Genomic DNA, 21788 nt, shown 5'->3' with positions numbered 1-21788 from the left:
GGGTAGCACATCTCTTGGTGAGAGATTGTTGACTGCTAGAAATGCCTCTACAATGCACCTGAAGACATTTTGCTCAGTTGACAGACTTTGAGAAGGGGTGCATGATTTGACTTAGAGAAGCAGGATGGATGTTTCAACGAATTGCCTGCCATCTAGACCTTTCTGACAGGAGATGTTTGGATCAGTGTTTATTGCTTACACACATATGGCGAACAGCCTCCGGATAGCCCAGATAGATCACCAGTAGACATGATTGTTTGATCCACTGATGAGCATGAGCAGCTCTCACATTTTAGTTGTCCACCATCCACACAGGTGGCAGCTTCATTACACCCCCCGTCTCTGCCCAGAACTTCTCCAGGAAGTAAGTATGGGAGCACTGCACCCATTGCGTGTCCTGCCATTGACAGCCAGCCACCGATGCCTTCATGTCATGGATCAAAAACCTGGTTTGCTACAGACTGCGATCATATTGTCGTCAGTGATGTATCTAAGTTCTGTTTGGGATCCGATGATGTTTGGGTTCAAGTACGGAGGTCTCGTGGTGAGCACTTCAATCCCGCCTTTGCTATGATGTGAGACACTGCCCTAACTGCTGGTGTGATGATCTGTGGAGCCATCACATACGACAGTCGGTCACCCCCAGTAGTGATAGGAGGGACACTAACATCTCAGTGATATGTGCAGGACATCCTGCGGCCACATGTGTTGCCTCTCATGGCAGAGCTTCCAACTGCCATTTTTCAGAAGGATAATGCTCCCCATACACAGCAAGGGTTTCCCAGGAATGTACTGCCAGATTGAAACACTTCCTGGGCCTGCCAGGTCACCAAATTTATCGCTGGTCGAGCACCTATGGGATCAGCTGGGATGGATGGCAGCTTTGGCAACCTGCGAGTATGCAGGATCTACAGGCCCAGCTGCAACATCTGTGGGCATATGTGCCAGAGGATACCATACAGAACCTGTATGCCTCCATACCCAGCTTGTATCTAGACTAGAGGCGGCCCAACAGGGTCCCAGAACCTCTGTTCAATTCTCCAATAAACTTATAAACTCCTTCTTGGTAAGATAAAAAAATTGGTCAAGTCATAGAGATTTCTTCATCCCTCATATCCATTCCCCTCCTGGCCTCCAAACTTCTCTTCCCATTGCTTTTATTTATATAAGTGTCATATTTGAAATCACCAACAGCAAAAAAGTGAGGGGATAATAAAATTAACAATTAATTAAGTGATTATTAAGTATTATGGTTGGACAGTACAGAACATGTAACTTTGAGATTTATAATTGTGAATATAATTGTAGAGATTCCTCTGCACAAGAATTCATAAGTAAATTCACATGGAAAATCTGGCTTTTAGACTTCCACTTTAGAAAAATGTGCAGTATGTGCTTACCTTGTAATGTATTAAAAATGGCAAATAGATATAAAAAGGCGACTCGTACAGGACCCCAGGCAAAGAAGACAAAACCCCAGGTTAATCCGAGTAAGAAGGCCAGGCTGAGGGTGCTTTTAATGTCGTGCATGAAGAGCGTTTTCCAGTCCTTTATCTTTGTAGTCTTCAATGACTTGATTTGAAGGAGAACAACAATGAACATGGAAATGTTGGTAAGAAAGATCACTCCGAAGTAGGATACAACTGTCACATAGAATACTATATCGTTCTGTATCCAACAGCTGTAAAAAATAATCAATATTAATAAAAGAAAAACAATGACAATGTCATAAAAATGAAGCTTCGACATGTATCTTTATGAGTTATTCAAACTTTTTCCTAGATATCCTGTTTTGTGTGCAAAACTCAAGGGATAATTCACACCTAAACCTCATTCAATTTGAAGTCCATTAGGTGGGACCGTGGTTGGAAGGTAGGAAAGGAAAGGGAAGTTATTTCTGTAGCGCCCCCTTAGGTACATTCTGATAACTATACAATTAATAATGAAAACTGCACTAACTGTGTCTACAGTAAGAACTATAAATCCCCCATCAAGCATTTACTGCTTATGACAGGGGGGTATAAAAAAGTACCCTCCTCTTCCTTGCTCCCTTGATGGCATATCCTTTTGGTACCCCCACCGGTCAGGTGTTTAAAGTCACCAAAGCACTCGGATGAACACTTCTTCATAGTATACCAAGCACAGCACCTTACATTGTATAGCATCTGTGCTTCGTATTGCAGCTCAGTCCCATTCACTTGAATGGGACTGAGCTGCACAAGGGCCAACTGACCAATGGACGGCATGTCAGAAGCCGAGGAAGTGCTCACCCGAGTGCAGTGGCCCTTACTCAGAGCTGATCAGTAGGGAAGCCATGATTTGCACCCCACCAGTTATTCATGACCTATCCAGAGATCTCACGGGAAATGCCATCGTGGCTGCTGGTCCGTCCACTCTCCTCCAGCATGTTGATTGGCTCCATTCTTCTGACATGACTTAAGGAGGAGCTGTCATCAGTTTTGCAAATTAAATATAAGTGCCTTGTTTAATTTCAGCCGTCTCCCTATATATTGTGTTTTCTTATTCGATATGACCCCCGTTCACAAGATATGTCCCCAAGGTGAGTCTCCCAATGTGAAGCTGGCATATTCACTCTGGCGTTATTCAATCATTGCGGACAGTCAGACTGGCCATACTCGTCTGGGATTTTTCTACTTACAGTACATCGATGTAGTGCTGAACTTCTCTCTAACATTACAACACCTATCGGGTAGCTTACTTTTTGCCAAATATTTGCACCCAAAAATTTGACACAATTGTGGTGCACATTGGCATATCTAACCCCTTTCCCTATACAATCATTTCTGAATAGGCCATACCCCATGGTGGTCATAAATAGGTTGGGGGACATCAAGAGAATGGGAGTCCCACCAAGAGTGGTTGATCCATGGTTTCACATATCCCTATAGTTGGGGTGATGGATACACAATCGCTGGTCACAGTGGGAGCTACCGACTACCAGGTGGAATCCCCAAGGGTTAGATTTATACTTGTGCCCCTTGGCTGTGCCATTACCCAGAAATATATAATAGTACCTAAAATAAGCACATCTGTAGTGCAAACTGCTACTTTACGTGGCACAGCCACCCCTCCTCAGCAGGTGGCCACACTCTAAGGCACACCTTTCAGAGAAAAGGGGCCAGCGATAACAGGCATACTTTAAGTTTTGCACATAGTCCATGTCCTGCAGAATCACATGGCCATGATTGTACAAAATTATTGTGGTGGGCCACATCCAAAGGAATAGCTGGGGGACAACAGGGCATGTTGTCGGGGTGCAAACAAGCCACTTAGCATTTCGATACTGGATGATGGTAATTCAATAAAATGAGTGAGTCCCGTGTGTTAAAAGAGTAGACTTTTCTAATTGTAGCCATAGGTGCAGAAATTGCATCCATGCCCCGACCCTGCTGCCTGCGAGAAGCCAAAGATCTATGCCACATAAGCCACATAAGAGTGCAGCAGTACAGGAGTGCTGAAAATGGCAAGTAATGGTTGGGGACTTGTATAGATTCTTCAAAAGTCTGGGATCCCAAATCTACATCTTTTCTCTCTTCCCTCTAGATTATCTCTTGTTCAAGGCAAGTGAAACACAGTTTAAAATGTTTAATTAAAAAATCAAGATAATTTTGGTCGCTAGACTCTAGTGGTCAGAAAACACAATCTGAAAAACTGAAAACAATAGTAGTTATAGTTAGGCCACAGCCCACCTACTAAACACCTGTGCTGTAACATTACAATATATGGATGCGGGAGGGAGCAATACGTTTTAAGGAGTATGACATTTTTTTATAGGAAAATGTAAGGGCAGGAGTCTATGGCCTGAAGCTAAAAGATTACTGGGTGATACAACTAAATCAACTAAAAATGGCCAAGTCAGAGTCCTTATCTTAAAGAGGACCTGTCACAGCTCCTGACATGCCTGTTTTAATAGCTTCATGCATCCCCCATGTAATAACAGTTCTGGAGCATCTATTCTTATTGCTGTATGTTGTGCCATTCCTCTATTATTTCTACTAGAAGTTATGAATGAATTGCTAGCAGTTTGCAGTAAGGGTACAGGCGTGGTAACCAGTTGGGAGGTGTACCTGCACAGCCTGAAAATGGCAGCACTGATTGGATAGAGTAAGTCTGTACAGGTACACCCCCCCCCCCCCAACTGGTTACCACCCCTCTGTACCATTACTGCAGACTGCTAGCAATTCTTTCTTAACCTCTAGTAGAAAAAGTAAAGGAACGGCACAACATAGAGCCATAAGAATAGATGCTCTAGAATTGTTATTACATGGGGAATGCATGAAGCTATTAAAATAGGCATGTCATGAGTGGTGAAAAGTCCTCTTTAAATACCTGAGCTTTAAAAAAATGCATAATGGCTTTGCTTCTTTGTACAATCATAACTGTGAAGGAACATGTTTTTTAACCTTCCCTAAGGTATTGTTCAGCCATATTATTCCCTGTTTCAACTGCACAGCTAGGTGCATTTCACTCAGAAGAATGATGCGTGTCCCTTCTGTGGAATCTGCCAGTATTGTACTGCTGTGACATCCTTTCCCTTACTTTTTACCAGGGATGTTGCTAGGTTAAAACATTTGGGGCCTGGGCCCCTGATGTTTTGTCCCAGACCCGAATGTCCTGCCTGCCAGCTACATACAAGATACAATGATATAGTATTCCAGAAATATTATAGAACTGAAAACATACGTATTTGCACTAGATTGAGTCTATCATTGTGACTTAGCTAGCAATCAGACCATATCATTGCAGAAATCCAGGTAAAACTGTAACTAAGGAAAACGTCATACAGAGTGAAGTCCATTACTCACAATAAAGCAGAGTTGTCTCCAGAGGCTTCATATTTCTCAGAATCAAGTATGTTTCCATAAAAATCAACGTTAACAGAGAGTACTGCGACAACTACGACTAGAGGGATTCCTGTATCAGAAACACAATAAAAGTGAATCATTAAATCCGGAGAATACATTTTGATGTCACTGGGGTGTAGGGCTGGAGGTCCTGTATCTTCAGAGTTTTCTTCTTTTGGTGACCCTAGGTGGCAGTCATCACATGGAGCAAAAAAAAATAAAATAAAATAAGATACTGTATGTGTCCCATGATGTCCAAATCCGTAATTACCCTTCAGTGTAAAATCATAGGTCTAGGGAACCGATCACCATGAACATGCAGTGTCATCTACAGTCAGCATGTTATAGCGCAGGAGGAGCTGAGCAGATTGATATATAGTTTTACAGGAAAGGATTCAGCAGCAAAACTTGTAACTCAGTAAAATCTCAGCCATTTCTGAGCTCAGTAGTTCTGTGGGCGGTCTGGTCTTAGTGGTTGACAGCTATCCATATATACACATTTACTGTATACAGGGAACGCTGCAGACTGCACTTCATTTCATGGTGACATGTTCCCTTTACGATACAATTCTGCTTTCACAATTTTTCACAGTTTAAGGGCACATGACCGTATGTAATTTGCGGTCCGCAAAACACAGACCCGCAAAAAATACGGATGACGTCCGTGTGCATTCTAACACCTCTGTCTTAACCACCTCCGGACCGCCTAACGCAGAGGTGTGGTCCGGAGGTGGCAGCGCTGCGCAGAGTCACGCATATACGCGTCATCTCGCGAGACGCGAGATGACGCGCTTTGCTGGCCCGCGCATGCGCAGTTCGGGCCGGCATTTCGTACAGGAGTATTTCGTCAGCAACCTGCCAGCCAATGATCGCGGCTGGCAGGTTGCTGATTTTTAAAAAATCCAATCAGAGAGCCAGATAACAGATCATATTTGTAAATATGATCTGTTATATGGCTGCCTGCTCCTCTGCTGGTTCTTTTCGTCGGTTGGATCCAGCAGAGGAGCAGGCTTCACAGTGAGTACACCAACACTACACTTTAGCCCCAGATCACCCCCCTGAACCCCAATTAACCCTTTGATCACCCCTTTGATCGCCCCTGTCAATCACAAGTGAAAAGAAAAAAGTGATCAGTGCAAACTGTCACTTTTTTTTTTCACTGGTATTGACTGTTAGGTTTTAGTATAGTTTAGGCCCCTTGGTTAGGTAGTTTAGGGATCGGTTAGTGCCCAGCCCACCGCACCGCAGTCCGTTATTCGCTGATTAGCGTATCGCTAATCAGCATTTGTACTTTTATAGTATCTGGAAGTGATCAAAACTGATCACGGTCAGATCTATAATTGTATTAGTGTCACTTTAGTTCTCCCTCCACCCAAAACGCAGTGTTTGCCCGATCAGGCCTGATCGCTCGCCCACACGTGCGTTCGCCCACACCCGCCCCACCGCAGTGACAAAAAAAAAAATTTTTGGGATCGCTGCACATTCACTTTACACGCACTGCGGCGATAAAAAAATCAGCTTTGATATTTTTTATCAACCGCAGCGGCCTCCGGTACTTCGCTAGCCTCCCCTTTGTAAGACAGGCTTGCTTTTTTTTCTTGGGTAGTCTCAGGGAATACCCCTAAATTTAGTTGCCCTCATGTCAAACAGGGGGTATTCCTCTGAAGAGGCCTACAGGCTTCTGACCCAGTCGGATGAGGAGTGGGAACCCTCATCTGATGAATCCAGTGGGTCAGAATACGAACCTGTAGAAAGCAGTGGCTCTCTGACCCAAAGTTCGGACGAGGAGGCTGAGGTCCCTGATAGCACCAGGCGTACCCGGCCCCGTGTCGCTAGACCGCAGGTTGCGCAGGATCCGCTTCAAGAGCAGCAGAGTGGGGCTGGTGCTGTCGGATTACGTGGTGAGGCATACACCAGCAGCCCAGCCCTTCCTGGACCTAGTACCAGCACTGCCGTACAACCTGGTGAAGTAGCGAGCACCAGAAGGGCAGTTGAAGCTGGTACGGTGGCACGTGCAGTAGTGACCCCGTCGCAGCCACCGCAAATACGTGCCTGTAGAGCCCCTAGAGTCCCTGAGGTGCTGGCAAACCCTGATTGGCAGTCCCCAACTTCAGCCGCACCTATAGTTTTCCCTTTCACCGCCCAGTCTGGAGTTCGGGTTGAGACAGCTCAGATCGGTTCGGCCTTGGGATTTTTTGAGCTGTTCTTGACTGCGGAGCTCTTAGACTTAGTTGTGGCAGAAACAAATCGGTATGCCACACAATTTATAACCGCTAACCCGGGAAGCTATTATGCCCAGCCTTTCCGGTGGAAACCAGTCCAAGTTTCCGAAATTAAAACTTTTCTGGGCCTCCTCCTCAACATGGGCCTGACAAAAAAGCATGAATTGCGGTCATATTGGTCCACGAACCCGATTCATCACATGCCCATGTTCTCTGCTGCTATGTCCAGGACACGATTTGAGACCATCCTGCGTTTCCTGCACTTTAGTGACAACACCGCCTCCCGTCCCAGAGGCCACCCTGCTTTTGACCGGCTCCACAAAATTCGGCCCCTCATAGACCATTTCAACATGAAATTTGCAGATTTGTATACCCCAGAGCAAAACATCTGCATAGACGAGTCCCTGATACATTTTACCGGGCTCCTTGGCTTCAAACAATACATCCCAAGCAAGCGCGCCCGGTATGGGGTCAAATTGTATAAGCTCTGTGAAAGGGCCACAGGCTATACCCACAAATTTCGGATCTATGAGGGAAAAGATCAGACCCTGGAGCCGGTCGGTTGCCCTGACTACCTGGGGAGCAGTGGGAAGACAGTTTGGGACTTGGTGTCACCCTTATTCGGCAAGGGGTACCATCTTTATGTGGACAATTTTTACACAAGTGTGGCCCTCTTTAGGCATTTGTTTCTAGAACGGATTGGCGCCTGTGGTACCGCGCGAACTAGTCGCGCGGGCTTCCCCCAACGGCTCGTTACCACCCGTCTTGCAAGGGGGCAGAGGGCCGCACTGTGTAACGAAGAACTGCTCGCGGTGAAATGGAGAGACAAGCGTGACGTTTACATGCTCTCCTCCATTCACGCAGACACGACAATACAAATTGAGCGAGCAACCCGTGTCATTGAAAAGCCCCTCTCAGTCCACGACTATAACCTTCACATGGGAGGGGTGGACTTCAATGACCAGATGTTGTCTCCGTATTTAGTTTCCCGCAGAACCAGACGCTGGTATAAGAAGGTGTCTGTATATTTAATTCAATTGGCTCTGTATAATAGTTTTGTTCTCTACAGTAAGGCTGGGAGAACTGGATCCTTCCTCAAATTTCAGGAAGAGATCATCGAGAACCTCCTGTACCCAGGAGGTTCCGTGGCCCCATCCACCAGTGTAGTAAGCCGTCTACACGAGCGACATTTCCCCAATGTCGTTCCTGGTACCTCAACCCAACCGTCACCCCGAAAAAGATGTCGTGTCTGTAGCAGGAGTGGAATAAGGCGTGACACCCGCTATTTCTGTCCTGACTGTCCTGACCACCCTGCCCTATGCTTTGGAGAGTGTTTCCGGAAGTACCACTCACAGGTACACTATTAGCATAGGGATCATCTCACCAGGACAGGCACACAGGGCTATTAGGGCCCATTCACTCACACAGCTGCTGCAAACGTCTCCTTTCACCTGGGACAAAGTGCATAACGCACTTCGCCACATCTTTGGGCGATTTGCGCTTTGCACATTGACCCATGGGGAAGGAGAGGTTTGTTCTATAAAGGTAAAAAAAAAAAAAAAACACCAGTAAGCAAAAAAGTTAATGTTCAGTTAAAAAAGTTAAAGTTTATATGTTCTGTTGCAAAGTTAATAAAATTATTACGTTGCGGCCTGGTTTTTTCATTTTTTTTTTTTTTACCTTCCAGGTGGACCAACCGATCGATTAGCTGCAGCACTGATGTGCATTCTGACAGAAGCATTGCGCTGCTGTCAGATTACACGCAAGTCGGTGTATGCGGCGCTGCAAGACGAGATTTCTACTCTGCAGTAACAGATACGTTTGCCGATGCATACGAGCTGAGGAGGAGGCGGCGTTCCTATGCTTTGGCAAACACTTTGTATATATATATATATATATAAAAAAAAAAAAAAATCCCGGCAATGATTTATTCATCCACATCGATTGATGTGAATGGAGAAATCTGGTTTGCCAGGGCATACGAGCTAAGTGGGTATGGATGTAGGGCGGAGCTCCTATGTCCTGGCAGACGCCTTTCCCCTCAATTTTTTTTTTTTGGCAGAGATTTTTTCATCCACATTGATCGATGCGAATGAAAAAATCTGTGCCGTTCATTTTTTTCTTTCAGCCCGGAGGCTGAACGGAAAAAAAAATCTCATTACCTGTATGCTCAATATAAGGAGAATAGCAGAAACTCCTAATGCTGGCCATACATGTAATGATTGCGGAGACCCTCAAATGCCAGGGCAGTACAAACACCCCACAACTGACCCCATTTTGGAAAGAAGACACCCCAAGGTATTTGCTGAGGGGCATATTAAGTCCATGAAAGATTTAAATTTTTGTCCTAAGTTAGCGGAAAGTGAGACTTTGTGAGAAAAAAAAAAATCAATTTCCGCTAACTTATGCAAAAAAAAAAAATTTCTATGAACTTGCCAGGCCCCTCATTGGATACCTTGGGGTGTCTTCTTTCCAAAGTGGGGTCACATGTGGGGTATTTATACTGCCCTGGCTTTTTAGGGGCCCTAAAGCGTGAGAAGAAGTCTGGGATCCAAATGTCTAAAAATGCCCTCCTAAAAGGAATTTGGGCACTTTTGCAGCCTAGATGCGCAAAAGTGTCACACATCTGGTATCGCCGTACTCAGGAGAAGCTGGGGAATGTGTTTTGGGGTGTCATTTTACATATACCCATGCTGGGTGAGATAAATATCTTGATCAAATGCCAACTTTGTATAAAAAAATTGGAAAAGTTGTCTTTTGCCAGGATATTTCTCTCACCCAGCATGGGTATATGTAAAATGACACCCCAAAACACATTCCCCAACTTCTCCTGAGTACGGCGATACCAGATGTGTGACACTTTTTTGCAGCCAAGGTGGGCAAAGGGGCACATATTCCAAAGTGCACCTTTCGGATTTTGCAGGCCATTTTTTACACATTTTGATTGCAAAGTACTTCTCACACATTTGGGCCCCTAAATTGCCAGGGCAGTATAACTACGCCACAAGTGACCCCATTTTGGAAAGAAGACACCCCAAGGTATTCCGTGAGGGGCATGGCGAGTTCCCAGAATTTTTAAATTTTTGTCGCAAGTTAGTGGAATATGAGACTTTGTAAGGAAAAAAAGAGAGAAAAAAAAAATCATCATTTTCCGCTAACTTGTGACAAAAAAAAAAAGATTCTAGGAACTCGCCATGCCCCTCACGGAATACCTTGGGGTGTCTTCTTTCCAAAATGGGGTCACTTGTGGGGGTCACCTTGCAAACGGAGAAGGCTGCCGCTAGTGTGAAAGTAACCTAAATCTAAGAATAGTTTTATAATGTTTATTTGAGTGTACAGCATTTTACATTCTACTAAGTATATCATCACCCCAACATGTATACTTTTAAAGTCATTCTTCAATGATCATAAAAGATGAAAGTAATGCATCCATCTCCACAAAGATACTAGAAAATAGGAAGTGTTTTAATGGACCTGATGAACAAATTGGATTCATTTTAAAACAAGTTGTCCTAATACAATTGGATTTACATTGCTTTTGGAGTTTGCAGTGGACGTCTTCATTAGTGTTAAGCGAACCCGAACTTTACGATTTTGGGTACCCGGACCCGAACTCGAACTTTGCCTGAAAAGTTTGGGTTCGAGTTCAGTGTTCGGGCATTTAATAAAGTTTGTTAAAAGGCTGCAGGGCAGCTTATCAACAAGCTTTGAAGCTGTGGGCACTTAGAAGCCATCACAGCCATGCCTAGTAATGGCAGGGCTGTGATTGGCCGGTGCATCATGTGACCCAGCCTCTATAAAAGCTGCATCACGTGTAGCACCGCCCATCAGCTCTCAGTAGTGCAGGGACAGGAAGCAGGCAGCTGAAGTGAGGAAGAGTGTTAGGAATCTGGCTACTTGTTTTGTGGGTGCAATGCACCAGCTTTGCACCCCTGACACAGAAATATAATAATAAATCTGGCTGTTAATTCTGTGGGTGACGTATAGCGATTTTTTTTGTGGGTGCAATCCGCCATCTTTGTACCCCTGACACAAAAATATAATAACTAATCCGTCTGTTAGTTCGGTGGGTGACATATACCCAATTTTTGTGTGAGGTACACCTACATTGCATACGTGACAGGGAAATTAATATAGTTAAGGGTAATTTCACACTAGCGTTAAAGTTTTCCGGTATTGAGTTCTGTCCTAGGGGCTCAATACTGGAAAAAAACGCTTCAGTTTTATCCAAATGCATTCCGAATGGAAAGCAATCTGTTCAGTATGCATCAGGATGTCTTCAGTTCAGTCACTTTTATGGTATTTGGCCAGAGAAAATAAGGCAGCATTGAAATGTATTAATGCTGGATCTGGAAAAACGGATCCAGTTTTCCGGTTTGCGCATGCGCAGACCTTTAAAAATGTTTAAAAAATAAATACCGGATCCGTTTTTACGGATGACACCAGAGAGACGGATCCGGTATTTCAATGCATTTGTCAAACGGAGCCGCATGCGGATCCGGAAACAAATGGTATCCATTTGCACACTGATTTCCGGATCTGGCAGGCAGTTCCGGCAATGGAACTGCCTGCCAGATTCCTCTAACGCTAGTATGAAAGTACCCTAATCCGTCTGTTAGTTCAGTGGGTGACATATTCCCATTCTTGTTGTGAGGTACACCTGCACTGCATACCTGGCAGGGAAATAAATACAGTTAATCCATCTGTTAGTTCGGTGGGTGAAATATACCCAATTTTTGTGTGAGGTACACCTGCATTGCATACGTGGCAGAGAAATTAGAGTTGAGCGAACACCTGGATGTTCGGGTTCGAGAAGTTCGGCCGAACATCCCGGAAATGTTCGGGTTCGGGATCCGAACCCGATCCGAACTTCGTCCCGAACCCGAACCCCATTGAAGTCAATGGGGACCCGAACTTTTCGGCACTAAAACGGCTGTAAAACAGCCCAGGAAAGGGCTAGAGGGCTGCAAAAGGCAGCAACATGTAGGTAAATCCCCTGCAAACAAATGTGGATAGGGAAATTAATTAAAATAAAAATTAAATAAATAAAAATTAACCAAAATCAATTGGAGAGAGGTTCCATAGCAGAGAATCTGGCTTCCCGTCACCCACCACTGGAACAGTCCATTCTCAGATATTTAGGCCCCGGCACCCAGGCAGAGGAGAGAGGTCCCGTAACAGACAATCTGGCTTCATGTCAGCAGAGAATCAGTCTTCATGTCATAGCAGAGAATCAGGCTTCACGTCACCCACCACTGTAAGAGTCCATTTTCATAAATTTAGGCCCAGCACCCAGGCAGAGGAGAGAGGTCCCGTAACAGACAATCTGGCTTCATGTCAGCAGAGAATCAGTCTTCATATCATAGCAGAGAATCAGGCTTCACGTCACCCACCACTGTAACAGTCCATTTTCATAAATTTAGGCCCAGCACCCAGGCAGAGGAGAGAGGTCCCGTAACAGAGGATCTGGCTTCATGTCAGCAGAGAATCAGTCTGCATGTCATAGCAGAGAATCAGGCTTCACGTCAGCCACCACTGCAACAGTCCATTGTCATAAATTTAGGCCCAGCACCCAGGCAGAGGAGAGAGGTCCCGTAACAGACAATCTGGCTTCATGTCAGCAGAGAATTAGTCTGCATGTCATAGCAGAGAATCAGGCTTCACGTCAGCCACCACTGCAACAATCCATTGGCATATATTTAGGCCTAGCACACAGGCAGAGGAGAGAGGTCCCGTAACAGACAATCTGGCTTCATGTCAGCAGAGAATCAGTCTTCATATCATAGCAGAGAATCAGGCTTCACGTCAGCCACCAATGCAACAGTCCATTGTCAGATATTTAGGCCCAGCACCCAGGCAGAGGAGAGAGGTCCCGTAACAGACAATCTGGCTTCATGTCAGCAGAGAATCAGTCTGCATGTCATAGCAGAGAATGAGGCTTCACGTCACCCACCACTGCAACAGTCCATTTTCATAAATTTAGGCCCAGCACCCAGGCAGAGGAGAGAGGTCCCGCAACAGAGGATCTGGCTTCATGTCAGCAGAGAATCAGTCTGCATGTCATAGCAGAGAATCAGGCTTCACGTCAGCCACCACTGCAACAGTCCATTGTCATAAATTCAGGCCCAGCACCCAGGCAGAGGAGAGAGGTCCCGTAACAGACAATCTGGCTTCATGTCACCAGAGAATCAGTCTGCATGTCATAGCAGAGAATGAGGCTTCACGTCAGCCACCACTGCAACAATCCATTGGCATATATTTAGGCCTAGCACACAGGCAGAGGAGAGGTTCATTCAACTTTGGGTAGCCTTGCAATATAATGGTAAAATGAAAATAAAAATAGGATTGAATGAGGAAGTGCCCTGGAGTCCAATAATATATGGTTATGGGGAGGTAGTTAATGTCTAATCTGGACAAGGGACGGACAGGTCCTGTGGGATCCATGCCTGGTTCATTTTTATGAACGTCAGCTTGTCCACTGCAGAAAGACGCAGCAGTTGGCACCTGTGTTTCGTCATCATCAGAGACATGCTGAGGTGGTATTCCCATGTCCTCATCATCAGGAAACATAAGTGGTTGTGCGTCAGTGCATTCTATGTCTTTCACCGCTGGGGAAGGGCTAGGTGGATGCCCTTGGGAAACCCTGCCAGCGGAGTCTTCAAACAGCATAAGAGACTGCTGCATAACTTGAGGCTGAGACAGTTTCCCTGGTATGCATGGGGGTGATGTGACAGACTGATGGGGTTGGTTTTCAGGCGCCATCTGTGCGCTTTCTGCAGAAGACTGGGTGGGAGATAATGTGAACGTGCTGGATCCACTGTCGGCCACCCAATTGACTAATGCCTGTACCTGCTCAGGCCTTACCATCCTTAGAACGGCATTGGGCCCCACCATATATCGCTGTAAATTCTGGCGGCTACTGGGACCTGAGGTAGTTGGTACACTAGGACGTGTGGATGTGGCAGAACGGCCACGTCCTCTCCCAGCACCAGAGGGTCCACTAACACCACCACGACCATGTCCACGTCCGCGTCCCTTACTAGATGTTTTTCTCATTGTTATGGTTCACCACAACAACAAATATATTATTTGGCCCAATGTATTGTATTCAAATTCAGCGGGATATAAATTTGAGGCCTAGTATTTAGGCGCTGGGTGACCGGTATGGATTTAGTGACAGAATTAGACTTGGAAATGCACAGAAGCGTGTGTGTGAAGTTATTCTGAATGACCCTATGTGCACCTTGAATATTATATACCCTTTTTGGGATAGATTTCAAATAGCTCTGATATAGCAGGAACCACTAAATTATGAAATTGCTAAATTGGGAATTGTATTTCAACCCAGAACAAAAAATGTGCTTTGACGGACACTAAATATCTTGCCCAGCAACAACAGTACAGCGGTAACGAGAGATTTAGCAGGATATAAATTTGAGGCCTAGTATTTAGGCGCTGGGTGACAGGTATGGGTTTAGTGACAGAATTAGACTTGGAAATACACAGTAGCGGGTGTGTGTGAAGTTATTCTGAATGACCCAATGTGCACCTTGAATATTATATACCCTTTTAGGGATAGATTTCAAATAGCTCTGATATAGCAGAAACCACTAAATTATGAAATTGCTAAATTGGGAATTGTATTTCAACCCAGAACAAAAAATGTGCTTTGACGGACACTAAATATCTTGCCCAGCAACAACAGTACAGCGGTAACGAGAGATTTAGCAGGATATAAATTTGAGGCCTAGTATTTAGGCGCTGGGTGACAGGTATGGGTTTAGTGACAGAATTAGACTTGAAAATACACAGTAGCGGGTGTGTGTGAAGTTATTCTGAATGACCCAATGTGCACCTTGAATATTATATACCCTTTTAGGGATAGATTTCAAATAGCTCTGATATAGCAGAAACCACTAAATTATGAAATTGCTAAATTGGGAATTGTACTTCAACCCAGAACAAAAAATGTGCTTTGACGGACACTAAATAACTTTCCCAGCTACAACAGGACAGCGGTAACGAGAGATTTAGCGGGATATAAATTTGAGGCCTAGTATTTAGGCGCTGGGTGACCGGTATGGATTTAGTGACAGAATTAGACTGGGATATGGCCAAAAAATAACCACACTATTGCTGGTTAAATGCACTTGGTGACGGGCGCAGCTTGCCCCTGATGTAGTATATGGCCAAAAAATGAACAGACTATTGCTGGTTAAATGCACTTGGTGTCACAGCTTGACCAACCACACTACTGAGGGTTAAATGCACTTGGTGACGGGCGCAGCTTGCCCCTGATGTAGTATATGGCCAAAAAATAAACAGACTATTGCTGGTTAAATGCACTTGGTGTGACAGCTTCACCCTGATGTAGGCTTTAGCCAGAAAACAACCACACCATTGAGGGTTAAATGCACTTGGTGACAGGCGCAGCTTGCCCCTGATTTTGTATATGGCCAAAAAATGAACAGACTATTGCTGGTTAAATGCACTTGGTGTCACAGCTTGACCAACCACACTACTGAGGGTTAAATGCACTTGGTGACGGGCGCAGCTTGCCCCTGATGTAGTATATGGCCAAAAAATAAACAGACTATTGCTGGTTAAATGCACTTGGTGTGACAGCTTCACCCTGATGTAGGCTTTAGCCAGAAAACAACCACACCATTGAGGGTTAAATGCACTTGGTGACAGGCGCAGCTTGCCCCTGATTTTGTATATGGCCAAAAAATGAACAGACTATTGCTGGTTAAATGCACTTGGTGTGACAGCTTCACCCTGATGTAGGCTTTAGCCAAAAAACAACCACACCATTGAGGGTTAAATGCACTTGGTGACAGGCGCAGCTTGCCCCTGATTTTGTATATGGCCAAAAAATGAACAGACTATTGCTGGTTAAATGCACTTGGTGTGACAGCTTCACCCTGATGTAGGCTTTAGCCAAAAAACAACCACACCATTGAGGGTTAAATGCACTTGGTGACAGGCGCAGCTTGCCCCTGATTTTGTATATGGCCAAAAAATGAACAGACTATTGCTGGTTAAATGCACTTGGTGTGACAGCTTCACCCTGATGTAGGCTTTAGCCAAAAAACAACCACACCATTGAGGGTTAAATGCACTTGGTGACAGGCGCAGCTTGCCCCTGATTTTGTATATGGCCAAAAAATGAACAGACTATTGCTGGTTAAATGCACTTGGTGTGACAGCTTCACCCTGATGTAGGCTTTAGCCAAAAAACAACCACACCATTGAGGGTTAAATGCACTTGGTCGCAGCTTGTGCTGGCGCACCACAAGACACAAAATGGCCGCCGATCACCCCAGAAAAATGTGACTGACAAACGGTCTGGGCAGCCTAAAAACAGTGAGCAATTGAGGATCAGCAGCTCAATGATCCACAGCTGCAGATCGATCAGTTAATCAAGTCCTTTGGAGGAGTTAATCTGCCTAATCTCGCCCTACTGTCGCAGCCGCAACCTCTCCCTACGCTAATCAGAGCAGAGTGACGGGCGGCGCTATGTGACTCCAGCTTAAATAGAGGCTGGGTCACATGGTGCTCTGGCCAATCACAGCCATGCCAATAGTAGGCATGGCTGTGATGGCCTCTTGGGGCAAGTAGTATGACGCTTGTTGATTGGCTGCTTTGCAGCCTTTCAAAAAGCGCCAAGAAAGCGTCACAAAAGCGCCAAGAAAGCGACGAACACCGAACCCGAACCCGGACTTTTACGAAAATGTCCGGGTTCGGGTCCGTGTCACGGACACCCCAAAATTCGGTACGAACCCGAACTATACAGTTCGAGTTCGCTCATCCCTAAGAGAAATGAATATAGTTGATCCATCTGTTAGTTCAATGGGTGACAAAACAAATAGAGGCGGTAGCAGATTGGGTTGCTGACAGTGCCTCCAGTTCCTTCACATTGTCTCCCACCCAGTGTCCTGCTAAAAGATCAGAGTTGGCACCTGCAGCCGATGTACAACAGTCCTTCACCTCACCCCCTTGCAAATCAGTCATGGAGCAGTAACTTCTGCTTTTTGATGACTCTGCTGGCGGGGTTTCCTTGGGCCGTCCACCTAGTCCTGCCCCAGAAGTGGAAGAGATTGAGTGCACTGATGCCCAACCACTTATGTTTCAGGATGTGGACATAGGAGGACCATCGCAGCACGTCTCTGATGATGACGAAACACAGGTGTCAACTGCTGCAGCTTCCTGCATTGTGCAGACCGGCAAGGAGGGCAGGGGTAAGAGTGGGTGGAAGATGATGTGGAGGATGATGAGGTCCTAGACCTCACATGGAATCAAGGTCATGTGAGTGACGTGTGCAGTTCAGAGGAAGAGGTGGTCGTCACACAGAGCCAGCCACACAGCAAAAGAGGGAGCAGGGTGCAAAAGCAGAGTGGCCGTCCCCTAGCCAGTATGCCTGCTACTGCCCACCGCACCCAGGGACTGAGCACACCAAAGCCAGCTCCAAGGAGTTCCCTGGCGTGGCAGTTCTTCAGACAATGTGCTGATGACAAGATGCAAGTGGTTTGCACACTGTGCAATCAGAGCCTGAAGCGAGGCATAAATGTTCTGAACCTGAGCACCACCTGCATGACCAGGCATCTAAATGCAAAGCACGAGCTGCAGTGGAGTAGACACCTCAAAAACCCCGAAAAAAGATCTCAGGCTCCTCCTGCTTCCTCTTCTGCTGCAATCTGGGACTCTTCATCCACCTCTGGAGTGACAGTGGCACCTGCCACCCCGCAAACAGAGAATGTGACAGCAACGCCACCACCTCCCTCACCATCACCAAGCATCTCCACAATGTCCTTTAAAAGCGTTCAGCTGTTCATCTCTCAAACACTGGAGAGAAAGAGGAAGTGCCCCCCTACCCAATCGCGATCCCTGGCCCTGAATGCCGGCATTTCAAAATTTCTGGCCTTTGAAATGCTGTCATTGCGCCTGGTGGAGACGGGGACTATTAAAAACCTTATGACGGTGGGTGTCCCACAGTCGCCGCCGCCTGTCCACAGCCAACATCTTAGCAGGAGTCAGCATTTCAGCAACTCGGTGGAACAGTACGTTTGCACGAGCCTACACGTACTGACTGATGGGTCTGCCCCATTCAACTTCTGGGTCTCCAAATTGGGCACATGGCCTGAGCTTGCCCTTCACGCCTTGGAAGTGCTGGCTTGCCCTTCGGCCAGTGTATTGTCCGAACGTGTGTTTAGCACAGCAGGGGGTGATCACAGACAAGCGCAGCCACCTGTCCACAGCCAATGTGGACAAGCTCACATTCATTAACCACTTCAGCCCCGCTAGCTGAAACCCCCTTCATGACCAGAGCACTTTTTACACTTCTGCACTACACTACTTTCACCGTTTATCGCTCGGTCATGCAACTTACCACCCAAATGAATTTTACCTCCTTTTCTTCTCACTAATAGAGCTTTCATTTGGTGGTATTTTATTGCTGCTGACATTTTTACTTTTTTTGTTATTAATCAAAATGTAACACTTTCAGCTGTAAAATTTTGCAAAAAAAACTACATCCATATATACATTTTTCACTAAATTTATAGTTCTACATGTCTTTGATCAAAAAGAAAATGTTTGGGCAAAAAAAAATGGTTTGGGTAAAAGTTATAGCATTTACAAACTATGGTACAAAAATGTGAATTTCCGCTTTTTGAAGCAGCTCTGACTTTCTGAGCACCTGTCATGTTTCCTGAGGTTCTACAATGCCCAAACAGTAGAAAAACCCCACAAATGACCCCATTTCGGAAAGTAGACACCCTAAGGTATTCGCTGATGGGCATAGTGAGTTCATAGAACTTTTTATTTTTTGTCACAAGTTAGCGGAAAATGATGATGATTTTTTATTTTATTTTTTTCTTACAAAGTCTCATATTCCACTAACTTGTGACAAAAAATAAAAAATTCTAGGAACTCGCCATGCCCCTCACGGAATACCTTGGGGTGTCTTCTTTCCAAAATGGGGTCACTTGTGGGGTAGTTATACTGCCCTGGCAATTTAGGGGCCCAAATGTGTGAGAAGAACTTTGCAATCAAAATGTGTAAAAAATGACCGGTGAAATCCGAAAGGTGCACTTTGGAATATGTGCCCCTTTGCCCACCTTGGCTGCAAAAAAGTGTGACACATCTGGTATCGCCGTACTCAGGAGAAGTTGGGGAATGTGTTTTGGGGTGTCATTTTACATATACCCATGCTGGGTGAGAGAAATATCTTGGCAAAAGACAACTTTTCCAATTTTTTTATACAAAGTTGGCATTTGACCAAGATATTTTTCTCACCCAGCATGGGTATATGTAAAATGACACCCCAAAACACATTCCCCAACTTCTCCTGAGTACGGTGATACCAGATGTGTCACACTTTTTTGCAGCCAAGGTGGGCAAAGGGGCACATATTCCAAAGTGCACCTTTCGGATTTCGCAGGCCATTTTTTACACATTTTGATTGCAAAGTTCTTCTCACACATTTGGGCCCCTAAATTGCCAGGGCAGTATAACTACGCCACAAGTGACCCCATTTTGGAAAGAAGACACCCCAAGGTATTCCGTGAGGGGCATGGCGAGTTCCTAGAATATTTTATTTTTTGTCGCAAGTTAGTGGAATATGAGACTTTGTAAGGAAAAAAGAAAAAAAAAGAGAAATCATCATTTTCCGCTAACTTGTGACAAAAAATTAAAAATTCTAGGAACTCGCCGTGCCCCTCACGGAATACCTTGGGGTGTCTTCTTTCCAAAATGGGGTCACTTGTGGGGTAGTTATACTGCCCTGGCAATTTAGGGGCCCAAATGTGTAAGAAGTACCTTGCAATCAAAATCTGTAAAAAATGGCCTGTGAAATCCGAAAGGTGCACTTTGGAATGTGTGCCCCTTTGCCCACCTAGACTGCAAAAAAGTGTCACACATGTGGTATCGCCGTACTCAGGAGAAGTTGGGGAATGTGTTTTGGGGTGTCATTTTACATATACCCATGCTGGGTGAAAGAAATATCTTGGCAAAAGATAACTTTTCCCATTTTTTTATACAAAGATGGCATTTGACCAAGATATTTTTCTCACCCAGCATGGGTATATGTAAAATGACACCCCAAAACACATTGCCCAACTTCTCCTGAGTACGGCGATACCAGATGTGTGACACTTTTTTGCAGCCTAGATGCGCAAAGCGGCCCAAATTCCTTTTAGGAGGGCATTTTTAGACATTTGGATCCCAGACTTCTTCTCACACTTTCGGGCCCCTAAAAAGCCAGGGCAGTATAAATACCCCACATGTGACCCCATTTTGGAAAGAAGACACCCCAAGGTATTCAATGAGGGGCCTGGCGAGTTCATAGAAATTTTTTTTTTTTTGCATAAGTTAGCGGAAATTGATTTTTTTTGTTTTTTTTCTCACAAAGTCTCACTTTCCGCTAACTTAGGACAAAAATTTCAATCTTTCATGGACTCAATATGCCCCTCAGCGAATACCTTGGGGTGTCTTCTTTCCGAAATGGGGTCACATGTGGGGTATTTATACTGCCCTGGCTTTTTAGGGGCCCTAAAGCGTGAGAAGAAGTCTGGAATATAAATGTCTAAAAATGTTTACGCATTTGGATTCCGTGAGGGGTATGGTGAGTTCATGTGAGATTTTATTTTTTGACACAAGTTAGTGGAATATGAGACTTAGTAAGAAAAAACAAAAACAAACAAAAAATTTCCGCTAACTTGGGCCAAAAAAATGTCTGAATGGAGCCTTACAGGGGGGGGTGATCAATGACAGGGGGGTGATCAATGACAGGGGGGTGATCACCCATATAGACTCCCTGATCACCCCCCTGTCATTGATCACCCCCCTGGTAAGGCTCTATTCAGACGTCCGTATGATTTTTACGGATCCATGGATACATGGATCGGATCTGCAAAACACATGCGGACGTCTGAATGGAGCCTTACAGGGGGGTGATCAATGACAGGGGGTGATCAGGGTGATCACCCCCCTGTCACTGATCACCCCCCCTGTAAGGCTCCATTCAGACGTCCGTATGATTTTTACGGATCCATGGATACATGGATCGGATCCGCAAAACACATGCGGACGTCTGAATGGAGCCTTACAGGGGGGTGATCAATGACAGGGGTGATCAGGGTGATCACCCCCCTGTCACTGATCACCCCCCCTGTAAAGCTCCATTCAGACGTCCGTATGATTTTTACGAATCCATGGATACATGGATCGGATCCGCAAAACACATGCGGACGTCTGAATGGAGCCTTACAGGGGGGTGATCAATGACAGGGGGTGATCAGGGTGATCACCCCCCTGTCACTGATCACCCCCCCTGTAAGGCTCCATTCAGACGTCCGTATGATTTTTACGGATACATGGATCGGATCCGCAAAACACATGCGGACGTCTGAATGGAGCCTTACAGGGGGGTTATCAATGACAGGGGGTGATCAGGGTGATTACCCCCCTGTCACTGATCACCCCCCCTGTAAGGCTCCATTCAGACGTCCGTATGATTTTTACGGATCCATGGATACATGGATCGGATCCGCAAAACACATGCGGACGTCTGAATGGAGCCTTACAGGGGGGGTGATCAATGACAGGGGGGTGATCAATGACAGGGGGGTGATCAGGGAGTCTATATGGGTGATCACCCTCCTGTCATTGATCACCCCCCTGTAAGGCTCCATTCAGACGT

At 45.5% G+C, this 21788-nt stretch overlaps 1 protein-coding gene across 1 annotated transcript in view; it reads right to left on the bottom strand.

Moving 5' to 3' along the window:
* LOC122919672 (adhesion G-protein coupled receptor G4-like) overlaps positions 1–21788 on the bottom strand; it is a 68911-nt gene that overhangs the window by 10014 nt on the left and 37109 nt on the right. Inside the window, exons 13-14 of the mRNA XM_044268834.1 lie at positions 4827–4935; positions 1401–1681 (exon numbers count right to left, since the gene is read on the bottom strand). Coding sequence (XP_044124769.1) covers positions 1401–1681; positions 4827–4935 — 390 coding nt within the window. The remainder of the gene's footprint in view (positions 1–1400; positions 1682–4826; positions 4936–21788) is intronic.

Source organism: Bufo gargarizans, chromosome 9, assembly GCF_014858855.1.
Source record: "Bufo gargarizans isolate SCDJY-AF-19 chromosome 9, ASM1485885v1, whole genome shotgun sequence".
NCBI classification, from domain to species: domain Eukaryota; kingdom Metazoa; phylum Chordata; class Amphibia; order Anura; family Bufonidae; genus Bufo; species Bufo gargarizans.
Note: the sequence above shows the minus strand (reverse complement) of the source record. Positions and strands in the feature narration are given on the sequence as shown.